Here is a 15,083-nt window from a genome sequence, read left to right as displayed (position 1 = left end):
TTGATCTTGAGACTTACGCCAAAACCATGCTGTTAAGATCCTGTATGACATTCCATGCTTGTGGAACTTGCCTGGCAATGTCATGCATGATGTTCCTGGCACTATTGTCTGTAATTCCAGAACTGATTTCTGTGAATTCTGCCAAAATTATATCTATTTCATAAATTCTGTGATAATTTTTATTGTACAAATTTTAATGTAGCTTTTTTTTTTATATCATTTACAATATATATATATACAACATAAATTTGTCTTTTTTTTGTCCACTTGGCCATCAACATAGGATTTGAACATAATGTTTATTTTCAATGCCTAAAATACATACAAATCCAATTATGGGATCTATAATCTTTAAGGGCAGACTGTAGCCATGTCAGTTAGAGTGTTAAAATTTGACGTCATTCCTATGTTGAATAACCACAATGTCCCTGCGGTGAATATCACCCATTTTTACCAACGCTACCCCCAAAGTAAAGGGACAGATTCGCCATTCGTTAAACCAATCATACCTTAGTCTCAGAAAAGGGAATTTTTTAGCCAAGCTAATCAGTAATAGTGTTAACAGCTCATCGTCGAAATTTGAGCCTTCAAATCCGTGTGCGTCTTGAATTAATTGCGCTTGAAAGTTAAAATGATGACTCGTCTTTTCTTGAGACTCCGTCAAATAAAGAAATAGAACGTGAAATTCTAATTGAAGGTAAACTTGACAAGACTCGTGTAGTTCTGCGACTTCTGAAAACTTAACATATATTCAGGGCCAATTCAACCCACAGAAATGGTGAACCATGGTCTTTTACTAAAGAAAGTACCATCTAAAGAGTAACCTCACAGAAAAATCTCGGATAGACCAGATCATCCAGATACAAAGGCTCATTATCACTTTCCATGTCTACAATGTTTTTTGGGTCTCTATTTATCAATTAAAGTTCCTTTGGGTCTACGTTTAGACTCTTCCTCAGCCTGTTCTAACAGTTTACGTTTATTCATTCCTTTACGTAATAATTGTTTCTCTATAACTTTAGCATTGGCAGCGTAGGAATCGGCAATTTCTTTCTGCAAGGAGAAAATTTCAAAATACATTAATTAGAATTTCAGTGAAGCCTGCTGGATGATGTTGATGGCATTATTATCACAAAAATCTTTTGCCTTGGTATTTCCAGTCAACTCAGCTGTGAATGGGTAAGCTTACAGATAATGCAGAAAGATCAATGCCAAGAGGTTTGGCCAAGAACCAGCGGGTAGAAAGGATCCTTGTGAAAGTTAGTTGTTTTTTTCTTGCCATACAAAGTGTCAAGGACCAGCTGATAGAAAACCTACATGTGAAAATAAATGTTTCTTTCTATCCATTGAAAAAATTATAATTTTTGCCTCTCTTTGCCCAATTTCACTATTACTCATGACAAATTTAGCACATGACTGAACACCATTAAGGTGAAGTTGTGATGACATTGCAATTTTGATCATTTATCATTCAACACAAACTATTTCTACTTACAGCCTCCATTTCATCTTCCTCTTCATCTATGGTTGACACGGTAACAGAACTAAATTTACCCATGTTTTTAGTGTGTTTTGTTAATGTGACCTAAAAAATGAAATAAACCTTTTCAAAAAGTGTCTTTTTCAACGCTAAAAATACTAAAAAAAAAATCTAAGACAAAGTGCCACTGTTTCCCTCATTGCACACTGAATAGTGACAGTTATCTGGAATAATTGCCATGGACCTACCTTCTGTGGTTTAGCTAACTGAGTATAAATATCTTTCTTCACTCCCTCACTCTCAAGTTTTAATGCTCCATCTACCACAAATATTATATTACTGTTACCTTGGTGATGATAGCAGATAAATAGACCACATCTGAAATAATACAGATATTCATATTTTTACTAGCTCATGTTGTGGTCAAAGAGTTTCACAAATAGCTTCAAAGGGTATAATTCTTTTAATATTTCAATTACAGGTTGCCAGATCTAAATTTCACATATTATCCTTATCACTTTCCAGAATGCAAATAAGACATCTGGTTCATCTACAATAAGAAAATTGTTTTAGAATCTTTTAAATATTCTTATGTACTGTTATTGCCCTTGACATTACAATTATTGATTTAGAAACCACAAAAATCACTGTTTAAAATGCATACGGTACCTTTTGCATTTCTGTCTGTATTGTTTTTCAATTCCTTCAGGTCTGAAAAAATAGATCATAAAATAAAACATGGTAACAACTTTGTTCAAAAATCACCCAATCAATCTTCTATGTTCTATATTATTTTAATAGCCTATAATAATGCAAGTACTGGTACATTGAATGTTTACATATCAGATTTTTGTGGTTGTTGGAACTTCGCTTAAGGAAATTGTTTGGGACAGAGTTTTAAAATATTAAATACCTGCGAAGGTAAATAATATTGTCTGGTTCACAATTTAATTTATTGGCATGTTTCTGGCCATCAATAACTCTGGCACCATCTCGTTTTCTTAATGGTAACTTCTCCATTGGACAATCTGAAACAAATCCATCACAATAATTGATAAAGATTAACAGGTTTTTAATTAGTTTATTACGGTGTATTAGTGGCAGTCAAAATGAAAGGAGGGGGGGGGGGGGGGGGGGGTCATTACCTAAAATGAGGGACATTTGCCCACAGATACAATAATACACATAGAGCGGCTTCTCTCCTTGGTATTCTTCTTGATCTTTGGTGTCCGTGCAGACGACACTTTTGGACACCACCTTCGGCATTTTGAATCTTTATCTATTTCTCAAGCATAAGTTAAAATAGATTTTTTATTTTGTAAGATTTGTTTTGTTCACGATTTATAAAAAGCCATTTCCGTGTGTACTACGTCATACGTATATAAATTAGATTATCCAGTTCTAATTTTCAAATGAAATATTGCTAAAACATTTTTAGTACTGGAAAAACGACGCTATGCTTCTATTTTTAGAATATCGCTTAAATCATGAACAAAATACTAATAAAAATAATTAGGAAATCAACTGTCTTTTCTTGTGATTCGATGGCTATTAATATGGTTTTTAGATAGATAAAGGTCAGGAAATCGAAGAAAGTCCAACATTTTTCATACATTTGGATAAATATCTTTATTATGAATGCTTTAAGCGACCGCTTTACAACTATTGATGACGTAGTTCACAATGCTCAACCTTTTATTTCACGGAGACGAACGGATCACACACAAAAACTTGAAATAAAATGACAACGCAGGCAAAAATTGTTGAAGAATTAGAATTTCCATATTGCGAAAATGCCAGTGAGAAATATGAGAAACTCACTAAAATCGGTCAAGGAACTTTTGGGTTAGAATCAATTCTTAAACTTCTTGCACCAACTGCACTGAATGAATTCCTACTTGAACTGCACCTGTTGCCAGTCAAAGACCCCAAAAAGTTGATTTCTGCATAAATAAATTGTTGACAGTTTAGCAATGTTGTAAGCTCTAAGCCAGTGAGAGTTCTGTCTTAGGCCAATTCAGCAATTCTATTTAGTTCCATATTGATATCTTCTTTTAGCAATTATTGTGCTGTCAGCAGGTGGAATTGTCGTCTGCTAGATCTAGTTCAGTATCAGGTAACTAGTATCTGTAGGTTCTTGTTAAAGTCATGCAAAAGTCTGCTGCCAAGTTCCTATTTAATGTAGGCCTACTGTAAGTTAGGCCTAATGGCTAACTTTTCTTTTACAGAGAAGTATTCAAAGCCAGGGATAGAAAAACTAAACGAATAGTTGCCATGAAAAAGGTTTTGATGGAAAATGAAAAAGAAGGGGTAAGCATCAAAGATGATAGGCCTATGAGGTAGATTTGGGTAGCCAACATGTTGTCAATGGTGCAATTAAGTTAGATAATATTACAGTTTAGACAAGGGAATAGGAAAGTAAGGAAGACTGATGACGCATATGCAAAACTTCCCTCAATGCACACTGCATGGCCTTATTGGTCTTCATTCGCCCATCATTTCATTTCAAGAATCCTTTAGATTTGGGTGTATTAATCCATTATGTATAAGATAAACCTTTTTACTGGTTACCTCTGTCTTTAATTTTTTGACATTTTTTTTCCAGTTTCCAATCACAGCTTTAAGGGAGATCAGAATTCTGCAGTTATTAAGCCATGAAAATGTTGTAAAATTAATTGAGATTTGTCGAAGTAGAGGTATGTAATTAACCCTTAGAAATACCAATCTCATGTGAAGTGAAGTCATAAAATACCATAGTTTTAGTTGAATTACAAGAGGGACCCACAGTGGCTCAGTGAGTTAGACGCTTGCTCTCTAACCTGAAGGTCCAGGGTTCAATCCCGGCATAGGTCGAGATGATACCTTCGCATTTTTCAACCCGGTTTCCCCCTGTCAGTGATGCAGGTAAGAGGGGCTGATATGGAAAAAGCCTGTAGTCGTTTGGATGGGACAATTAACTGAGGCCCTGTGTGCCACAGGCTGTGCACGTTAAAGATACCTCGACAGTTGGAAATTGAAAAAGAGCAGGCTAATGCTGCTGCCCTGACAAAATTTCCCTCAATGTACCCTGCATGGTGTTGCCCGTCTTCATTAGCCCACATGGTGCAGAAAAGTAGGACGTAAAACTTTATTAATTTCATTTCATTTGAATTACAAGAACCACATATGTCTGTCTTATAGGGATTGTAAAGAGGTTTTCTAAACTTTTTATGTTTATCGGGGACACTGATAGCATCAATTTGCAATCTCTGGTTCTTGCAATTCCACTAAAACTAACACATTTTATGACATCACTAGAGGGGAACTGCATAGATATCAATAGTAGCTTCTGGTAGCTCCTCACTGGTGACGTCATAAAACACATTAGTTTTAGTGGAAAAAACATGAAAAATTTAGAAAACCTCTTTACAATCCCTTTGAAATTGGAATGGATACCATCAGTGGCCTAAAAGTTTAGAAAACCTCCTGAAATTATCTTAATTTCTCTCTTTTTTTTTCAGCTGGTGCTTACAACAGATTTAAAAGTACATTCTATCTCATCTTTGAGTTCTGTGAACATGATTTGGCCGGTTTGCTGAGTAATGTCAACGTTAAATTTACGCTTGCTGATATCAAACGCGTCATGCAACAGTTATTGAATGGATTATACTTCATTCATCACAACAAAATCTTACATCGAGATATGAAAGCTGCAAATGTTTTGATTACCAAAAATGGCATCCTTAAACTTGCTGATTTTGGATTGGCGCGAGCTTATGGCGGCATGACTCAAAAGGGTGCTCAGAAATACACCAATAGGGTAGTGACCTTGTGGTACCGGCCTCCCGAATTGTTGCTAGGGGAAAGAGTTTATGGGCCAGCGATAGATGTGTGGGGCGCTGGGTGCATCATGGCAGAAATGTGGACCAGAAGTCCCATAATGCAAGGCAACACAGAGCAACATCAAATTACCCTGATCAGCCATTTGTGTGGGTCGTTAACACCGGATGTGTGGCCTGGAGTTGAAAAGCTAGATCTCTACGACAAACTAGAAGTCCCTAAAGGGCAGAAACGTTTGGTGAAAGAAAGGTTAAAGCCTTACGTCCGAGACCAGTTTGCTTTGGATTTGTTGGACAAAATGCTGTATGTTGATCCATCGAAACGAATCGATTGTGATACATCGCTGAATCACGATTTTTTCTGGGAAGATCCAGCCCCTTCGGATTTATCTGTGATGTTGTCGAGGCACAACCAATCAATGTTTGAGTACCTGGCGCCACCTAGGAGGCGTGGTCACATTCCACAGCAACAGCAAGCTCGTCCACCTACTGACCAACATTTTGAACGAGTCTTCTGAAGCTTGCAGACCAAAAAAAAATCTTCACAGTGTCAAGTTATTACGAACTTTGTCTAATACCTTGACATCATTCAGCTTTTTTCTTGTTATTTGTATGGAACTTTGAGACCATTTACTTCTGTAAATCAAAATATGATTACAAGGCAGCCAAGAACTAATAGTCGTGGAGGACTCTGATTGGCTGCATTTGCTAGAGTACAATCCGATCAAATCACAAACTTCTGTGTTACAACAAAAGAGCATAATGTAGTCAAGGTATTAGAATGAGTTAGTAATAGCTTGACATTGTGAAGATGACCCAAAAAATCCTATGAATACTTACTTGGGAATTTGTTTTGGAATTTATTTTTGTCTTTTGAGGGATCAATGAATATATTTACACCTAGCTTTCTACCTCTTAATCTAGTGAATGCTCCTTCTTTGTATTTGAGGCTTCTATGAAAGTCATTTAACGAAATCTGCTTACATCTTTAGAGGTAAATTATATGAAAAGGAATATTTTGCTAGTTATATATAAAGTGTAAATGGGTTTTGTTTTTGATGTAAATATGTTAAAATATTTTGTTTGTTTTGGGATATAGCCATCTAAATATTTTCTTTCAGATTATCAATTAAACTTTATGTATTGTGTTCCTGTAGATAACACAAAATATAAGGCAGAAAATGGACTGACAAGATATTCGTCCACTCAATACAGCCCTTATTGATGGGCCTACTATGATAAATTGCATTGTATTGGAATTGGATTTGCATTTCAATTTTGAAAAGTGATACATATGGCTGAAATTAAGCTTACATTTTAAATTTGACAACTGAAGTAAATATTTAGATGATTAAATTCCTTTAACCATTTTGGTCAACGAATTAAAGGGAATGTTCAGCCTTACCCTATATTTTTTTATAGCAAATGAAGATGTGATGTTTTCATTAAGAAGATAAATAGATGAAATCATCCCTTTAACCCATTAAAAATATACAGAATCAGGCTTTGCATTTCATAAAGATATTTTTAAGAATAATGTAATAAGCTTATTGCTTTGATTTAAGCTTGATTGATTTGATTTTCTTTAAGTGATTATTGATACAGATATTGAATAATATTGATATAACCTTTAAGTGTAAATGAGTTCATCAATGTGTCTTTAAGTAGATGGGGATACTTGTATGTGCAAGACTAGTCCAGCTTTGTGGAAAGACTTGTATGCAAGGGACTACAGGTAACTTGTTTTTCTGGTTTTCTTATTTTGTTTTGAATACAAAAATAATTTAGATTGTTATAGAAAAGCAAAGGTATTTGCTCATCTGGATAAAAATCGAATCATAAGCAAGAACAGTCCACCTTTTTTTGGGTAGTATAATTTGAAATTGAAATTGATCAAGCTTGACTGAGTCTGCCATTTACTACTCACACTACTTAATAATATAGTGGACTGTTCGTGTTTATGTCACAGTAACTTAATCTTGTTTGTCCCTTTTTTCTACTACTGGTACTTGCAAGACTATATCTATTGTTGAGAGACTGGTATGTGAGGGGCTATTTAAATGCATTTTTCAGGGTATTTTTTAAAGGGAAGACTGATATTATCTTTGCAATGGTCAAGCTATTACCTTGACAGCAATAGCCACCTTTCTTGTATCATGGAAGAATGTAAATACAGGGATTTGATTGGATTGTAAATAAGCGAATACAGCCAATCGTAGTCCTTGATTACAGGCCCAGCCAAATTGTGCAGTCTGGACTCTGATTAACTTTATTCGCTAATGTACAATCCATCAAATCTCTGCATTAACAACCTCTGTGATACAAGTAAGTTGGTGAATGCAGTCAAGGTATAAGACAAAGTTTGTAGTAGCTTGACATTGTGAGTTTGTTTACAAATTGGTAATTTGATTTTTGTTATCACAGTTTGACCAATCTTGGTGCTTTTCTTGTTTTTCTTTTGTTATTTTGATTAAAAAGGGAAGTTTTGTTGTTCTCATTTCATAAGCCTCATCATTTTTGGAAGTTTTGACAGTGTGCAATGAGGGAAATTTTGCTAAGACAGCAGACGTTTCTTGCATGTCAAATTTTCAATCATTCTGATCTGTATCACAACGCATAAAACCACGAAATAATTTTTATTGAATAAGTACATAAATAATGAATTGGAATTTTAAAATAAATTGGACGGATAAAAAAGATAGCTATCACAGGCTGACTGTCAAGATGGCTATCAGGCTGAATAACTGTCAAGATGGCTATAAGACTGAATAACTGTCAAGATGGCTATCAGACTGAATGACTGTCCAGATGGCTATCAGAGGCTAACTGTCCAGATGGCTATCAGAAGTTGAGTAACTGTCCAGATGGCTATCAGAGGCTGAATAACTGTCCAGATGGCCATCAGACTGAATAACTGTCCAGATGGCTATCAGAGGCTGACTAACTGTCCAGATGGCTATCAGAGGCTGAGTAACTGTCCAGATGGCTATCAGAGGCTGAGTAACTGTCCAGATGGCTATCAGAGGCTGACTAACTGTCCAGATGGCTATCAGAGGCTGACTAACTGTCCAGATGGCTATCAGAGGCTAACTGTCCAGATGGCTATCAGAGGCTGACTAACTGTCCAGATGGCTATCAGAGGCTGACTAACTGTCCAGATGGCTATCAGAGGCTGACTAACTGTCCAGATGGCTATCAGAGGCTGACTAACTGTCCAGGTGGCTATCAGAGGATATCTGTCCAGATGGCTATCAGAAGCTGAGTAATTGTCAAGATGGCTATCAGACTCAATAACTGTCCAGATGGCTATCAGAGGCTGACTAACTGTCCAGATGGCTATCAGAGGCTGACTAACTGTCCAGATGGCTATCAGAGGATATCTGTCCAGATGGCTATCAGAAGCTGAGTAACTGTCCAGATGGCTATCAGAGGCTGACTAACTGTCTAGATGGCTATCAGAGGCTGACTAACTGTCCAGATGGCTATCAGAGGCTGACTAACTGTCCAGATGGCTATCAGAGGCTGACTAACTGTCCAGATGGCTATCAGAGGCTGACTAACTGTCCAGATGGCTATCAGAGGCTGACTAACTGTCCAGATGGCTATCAGAAGCTGAGTAATTGTCAAGATGGCTATAAGACTGAATAACTGTCCAGATGGCTATCAGAGGCTAACTGTCCAGATGGCTATCAGAAGCTAACTGTCCAGATGGCTATCAGAAGCTGAGTGTCCAGATGGCTATCAGGCTCAATAACTGTCCAGATGGCTATCAGAGGCTGACTAACTGTCCAGATGGCTATCAGAGGCCAACTGTTTAGATGGCTATCAGAGGCTGAGCAACTGTCCAGATGGCTATCAGAGGCTGAGTAACTGTCCAGATGGCTATCAGAGGCCGAGTAACTGTCCATATGGCAATCAGAGGCTAACTGTCCAGGTGGCTATCAGGGCTCACTAACTGTCCAGATGGCTATCAGAGGCTGACTAACTGTCCAGATGGCTATCAGAGGCTGACTGACTGTCCAGATGGGTATCAGAGGCTGACTGACTGTCCAGATGGCTATCAGAGGCCATCTCTCCAGATGGCTATCAGAGGGTATCTGTCCAGATGGCTAACTTTCCAGATGGCTATCAGAAGCTGACTAACTGTCCAGATGGCTATCAGAGGCTAACTTTCCAGATGGCTATCAGAGAGGCTAACTGTCCAGATGGCTATCAGAGAGGCTAACTGTCCAGATGGCTATCAGAGGCTAACTGTCCAGATGGCTATCAGAGGCTGACTAACTGTCCAGATGGCTATCAGAGAGGCTAACTGTCCAGATGTCTATCAGAGGCTAACTGTCCAGGTGGCTATCAGAGGCTAACTAACTGTCCAGATGGCCATCAGGGGCTGACTAACTGTTCAGATGGCTATCAGAGGCTGATTGAATGTCCAGGTGGCTATCAGAGGCTAACTGTCCAGATGGCTATCAGAGGCTGAGTAACTGTCCTGACGGCTATCAAAGGCTGAGTAACTGTCCAGATGGTTATCAGAGGCTGACTAACTGTCCAGATGGCTATCAGAGGCTAACTTTCCAGATGGCTATCAGGGGCTGACTAACTATCCAGATGGCTATCAGAGAGGCTAACTGTCCAGATGGCTATCAGAGGCTGACTAACTGTCCAGATGGCTATCAGAGGCTATCTGTCTAGATGGCTATCAGAGGCTGACTAACTGTCCAGATGGCTATCAGAGAGGCTAACTGTCCAGATGGCTATCAGAGGCCATCTGTCCAGATGGCTATCTGTCCAGATGACTATCAGAGAGGCTTACTGTCCAGATGGCTATCAGAGGCTGAGTAACTGTCCAGATGGCTATCAGAGGCTGAGTAACTGTCCAGATGGCTATCAGAGGCTGACTAACTGTCCAGATGGCTATCAGGCTCAATGACTGTCCAGATGGCTATCAGACTGAATGACTGTCCAGATGGCTATCAGAGGCTAACTGTTCAGATGGCTATCAGAAGCTGAGTAACTGTCCAGATGGCTATCAGAGGCTGAATAACTGTCCAGATGGCTATCAGAGGATAACTGTCCAGATGGCTATCAGAGGCCGAATAACTGTCCAGATGGCTATCAGACTGAATAACTGTCCAGATGGCTATCAGAGGCTGACTAACTGTCCAGATGGCTATCAGAGGCTGACTAACTGTCCAGATGGCTATCAGAGGCTGACTGTCCAGATGGCTATCAGAGGCTGAGTAACTGTCCAGATGGCTATCAGAGGCTGAGTAACTGTCCAGATGGCTATCAGAGGCTGACTAACTGTCCAGATGGCTATCAGAGGCTGACTAACTGTCCAGATGGCTGTCAGAGGATATCTTTCCAGATGGCTATCAGAGGCTGACTAACTGTCCAGATGGCTGTCAGAGGATATCTTTCCAGATGGCTATCAGACTGAATGACTGTCCAGATGGCTATCAGAGGCTAACTGTTCAGATGGCTATCAGAAGCTGAGTAACTGTCCAGATGGCTATCAGAGGCTGAATAACTGTCCAGATGGCTATCAGGCTCAATAACTGTCCAGATGGCTATCAGACCGAATAACTGTCCAGATGGCTATCAGAGGCTGACTAACTGTTTAGATGGCTATCAGAGGCTGACTAACTGTCCAGATGGCTATCAGGCTCAATAACTGTCCAGATGGCTATCAGACTGAATGACTGTCCAGATGGCTATCAGAAGCTGAGTAACTGTCCAGGTGGCTATCAGAGGCTGAATAACTGTCCAGATGGCTATCAGGCTCAATAACTGTCCAGATGGCTATCAGACCGAATAACTGTCCAGATGGCTATCAGAGGCTGACTAACTGTTTAGATGGCTATCAGAGGCTGACTAACTGTCCAGATGGCTATCAGGCTCAATAACTGTCCAGATGGCTATCAGACTGAATGACTGTCCAGATGGCTATCAGAAGCTGAGTAACTGTCCAGGTGGCTATCAGAGGCTGAATAACTGTCCAGATGGCTATCAGGCTCAATAACTGTCCAGATGGCTATCAGACCGAATAACTGTCCAGATGGCTATCAGAGGCTGAGTAACTGTCCAGATGGCTATCAGAGGCTGAGTAACTGTCCAGATGGCTATCAGAGGCTGACTAACTGTCCAGATGGCTATCAGAGGATATCTGTCCAGATGGCTATCAGAGGCTGAATAACTGTCCAGATGGCTATCAGACTGAATAACTGTCCAGATGGCTATCAGAGGCTGACTAACTGTCCAGATGGCTATCAGAGGCTGACTAACTGTCCAGATGGCTATCAGAGGCTGACTGTCCAGATGGCTATCAGAGGCTGAGTAACTGTCCAGATGGCTATCAGAGGCTGAGTAACTGTCCAGATGGCTATCAGAGGCTGAGTAACTGTCCAGATGGCTATCAGAGGCTGACTAACTGTCCAGATGGCTGTCAGAGGATATCTTTCCAGATGGCTATCAGAGGCTGACTAACTGTCCAGATGGCTATCAGAGAGGCTAACTGTCCAGATGGCTATAAGAGGTTAACTTTCCAGATGGCTATCAGAGGCTGACTAACTGTCCAGATGGCTATCAGAGGCTATCTATCCAGATGGCTATCAGAGGCTATCTGTCCAGATGGCTAACTTTCCAGATGGCTATCAGAGGCTGAGTAACTGTCCAGATGGCTATCAGAGGCTAACTTTCCAGATAGCTATCAGAGGCCGACTAACTGTCCAGATGGCTATCAGAGGCTATCTGTCCAGATGGCTATCAGAGACTAACTGTCCAGATGGCTATCAGAGGCTAGGTAACTGTCCAGATGGCTATCAGAGGCCGAGTAACTGTCCAGATGGCTATCAGAGGCTAACTGTCCAGGTGGCTATCAGGGTGCTAACTGTCCAGATGGCTATCAGAGGCCGAGTAACTGTCCAGATGGCTATCAGAGGCTAACTGTCCAGGTGGCTATCAGGGGCTGACTAACTGTCCAGGTGGCTATCACAGGCTGACTAACTGTCCAGATGGCTATCAGAGGCTGACTAACTGTCCAGATGGCTATCAGAGGATATCTGTCCAGATGGCTATCAGAGGTTGACTGACTGTCCAGATGGCTATCAGAGGCAAACTTTTCAGATGGCTATCAGAGGCTGACTAACTGTCCAGATGACTATCAGAGGATATCTGTCCAGATGGCTATCAGAGGCTGACTTACTGTCCAGATGGCTATCAGAGGCTATCTCTCCAGATGGCTATCAGAGGCCATCTCTCCAGATGGCTATCAGAGGATATCTGTCCAGATGGCTAACTTTCCAGATGGCTATCAGTAGCTGAGTGTCCAGATGGCTATCAGGCTCAATAACTGTCCAGATGGCTATCAGAGGCTGACTAACTGTCCAGATGGCTATCAGAGGCTGACTAACTGTCCAGATGGCTATCAGAGGCCAACTGTTTAGATGGCTATCAGAGGCTGAGTAACTGTCCAGATGGCTATCAGAGGCTGACTAACTGTCCAGATGGCTATCAGAGGATATCTGTCCAGATGGCTATCAGAAGCTAAGTAACTGTCCAGATGGCTATCAGAGGCTGAATAACTGTCCAGATGGCTATCAGAGGCTGAATAACTGTCCAGATGGCTATCAGGCTCAATAACTGTCCAGATGGCTATCAGACTGATTACCTGTCCAGATGGCTATCAGAGGCTGACTACCTGTCCAGATGGCTATCAGAGGCTGACTAACTGTCCAGATGGCTATCAGAGGCTGACTAACTGTCCAGATGGCTATCAGAGGCTGACTAACTGTCCAGATGGCTATCAGAGGCTGACTAACTGTCCAGATGGCTATCAGAGGCTGACTAACTGTCCAGATGGCTATCAGAGGCTGACTAACTGTCCAGATGGCTATCAGAGGCTGACTAACTGTCCAGGTGGCTATCAGAGGATATCTGTCGAGATGGCTATCAGAAGCTGAGTAATTGTCAAGATGGCTATAAGACTGAATAACTGTCAGGATGGCTATCAGACTGAATAACTGTCCAGATGGCTATCAGAGGCTAACTGTCCAGATGGCTATCAGAAGCTGACTAACTGTCCAGATGGCTATCAGAGGCTGACTAACTGTCCAGATGGCTATCAGAGGCTGACTAACTGTCCAGATGGCTATCAGAGGCTGACTAACTGTCCAGATGGCTATCAGAGGCTGACTAACTGTCCAGATGGCTATCAGAGGCTGACTAACTGTCCAGGTGGCTATCAGAGGATATCTGTCGAGATGGCTATCAGAAGCTGAGTAATTGTCAAGATGGCTATCAGACTGAATAACTGTCCAGATGGCTATCAGAGGCTGACTAACTGTCCAGATGGCTATCAGAGGCTGACTAACTGTCCAGATGGCTATCAGAGGATATCTGTCCAGATGGCTATCAGAAGCTGAGTAACTGTCCAGATGGCTATCAGAGGCTGAATAACTGTCTAGATGGCTATCAGAGGCTGACTAACTGTCCAGATGGCTATCAGAGGCTGACTAACTGTCCAGATGGCTATCAGAGGCTGACTAACTGTCCAGATGGCTATCAGAGGCTGACTAACTGTCCAGATGGCTATCAGAGGCTGACTAACTGTCCAGATGGCTATCAGAAGCTGAGTAATTGTCAAGATGGCTATAAGACTGAATAACTGTCAGGATGGCTATCAGACTGAATAACTGTCCAGATGGCTATCAGAGGCTAACTGTCCAGATGGCTATCAGAAGCTGAGTGTCCAGATGGCTATCAGGCTCAATAACTGTCCAGATGGCTATCAGAGGCTGACTAACTGTCCAGATGGCTATCAGAGGCCAACTGTTTAGATGGCTATCAGAGGCTGAGCAACTGTCCAGATGGCTATCAGAGGCTGAGTAACTGTCCAGATGGCTATCAGAGGCCGAGTAACTGTCCATATGGCAATCAGAGGCTAACTGTCCAGGTGGCTATCAGGGCTCACTAACTGTCCAGATGGCTATCAGAGGCTGACTAACTGTCCAGATGGCTATCAGAGGCTGACTGACTGTCCAGATGGGTATCAGAGGCTGACTGACTGTCCAGATGGCTATCAGAGGCCATCTCTCCAGATGGCTATCAGAGGGTATCTGTCCAGATGGCTAACTTTCCAGATGGCTATCAGAAGCTGACTAACTGTCCAGATGGCTATCAGAGGCTAACTTTCCAGATGGCTATCAGAGAGGCTAACTGTCCAGATGGCTATCAGAGAGGCTAACTGTCCAGATGGCTATCAGAGGCTAACTGTCCAGATGGCTATCAGAGGCTGACTAACTGTCCAGATGGCTATCAGAGAGGCTAACTGTCCAGATGTCTATCAGAGGCTAACTGTCCAGGTGGCTATCAGAGGCTAACTAACTGTCCAGATGGCCATCAGGGGCTGACTAACTGTTCAGATGGCTATCAGAGGCTGATTGAATGTCCAGGTGGCTATCAGAGGCTAACTGTCCAGATGGCTATCAGAGGCTGAGTAACTGTCCTGACGGCTATCAAAGGCTGAGTAACTGTCCAGATGGTTATCAGAGGCTGACTAACTGTCCAGATGGCTATCAGAGGCTAACTTTCCAGATGGCTATCAGGGGCTGACTAACTATCCAGATGGCTATCAGAGAGGCTAACTGTCCAGATGGCTATCAGAGGCTGACTAACTGTCCAGATGGCTATCAGAGGCTATCTGTCTAGATGGCTATCAGAGGCTGACTAACTGTCCAGATGGCTATCAGAGAGGCTAACTGTCCAGATGGCTATCAGAGGCCATCTGT

General features: G+C 41.3%; 3 protein-coding genes across 3 annotated transcripts in view; 1 reads left to right on the top strand and 2 right to left on the bottom strand.

Moving 5' to 3' along the window:
• Positions 1–840: 840 nt before the first annotated feature.
• On the bottom strand, positions 841–3,002 carry LOTGIDRAFT_184723 (hypothetical protein). Its single transcript, XM_009046021.1, has 6 exons — positions 2,626–3,002; positions 2,394–2,508; positions 2,150–2,191; positions 1,729–1,858; positions 1,496–1,585; positions 841–1,053 (listed from the first exon to the last, which is right to left on the bottom strand). The coding sequence occupies exons 1-6, from the start codon at positions 2,744–2,746 to the stop codon at positions 910–912; spliced, it is 642 nt and encodes a 213-aa protein (XP_009044269.1). The 5' UTR covers positions 2,747–3,002; the 3' UTR covers positions 841–909.
• Positions 3,003–3,189: 187 nt separating this feature from the next.
• Positions 3,190–6,310, top strand: LOTGIDRAFT_184719 (hypothetical protein). Its single transcript, XM_009046020.1, has 4 exons — positions 3,190–3,325; positions 3,709–3,790; positions 4,086–4,176; positions 4,981–6,310. The coding sequence occupies exons 1-4, from the start codon at positions 3,222–3,224 to the stop codon at positions 5,814–5,816; spliced, it is 1,113 nt and encodes a 370-aa protein (XP_009044268.1). The 5' UTR covers positions 3,190–3,221; the 3' UTR covers positions 5,817–6,310.
• A 5,919-nt stretch (positions 6,311–12,229) lies between these two features.
• Positions 12,230–15,083, bottom strand: part of LOTGIDRAFT_109628 (hypothetical protein) — a gene marked incomplete at both ends in the record, with an annotated part of 6,102 nt that continues 3,248 nt past the window's right edge. Inside the window, 3 exons of the mRNA XM_009046019.1 lie at positions 12,230–12,330; positions 12,965–13,252; positions 13,370–13,522. Of these exons, the coding sequence (XP_009044267.1) occupies positions 12,230–12,330; positions 12,965–13,252; positions 13,370–13,522 (542 nt within the window). The remainder of the gene's footprint in view (positions 12,331–12,964; positions 13,253–13,369; positions 13,523–15,083) is intronic.

Source organism: Lottia gigantea, assembly GCF_000327385.1.
Source record: "Lottia gigantea unplaced genomic scaffold LOTGIsca_10, whole genome shotgun sequence".
Classification (NCBI taxonomy): domain Eukaryota; kingdom Metazoa; phylum Mollusca; class Gastropoda; family Lottiidae; genus Lottia; species Lottia gigantea.
The sequence above is the reverse complement of the archived record's forward strand: the minus strand, read 5'-3'. Positions and strand labels throughout refer to the sequence as shown.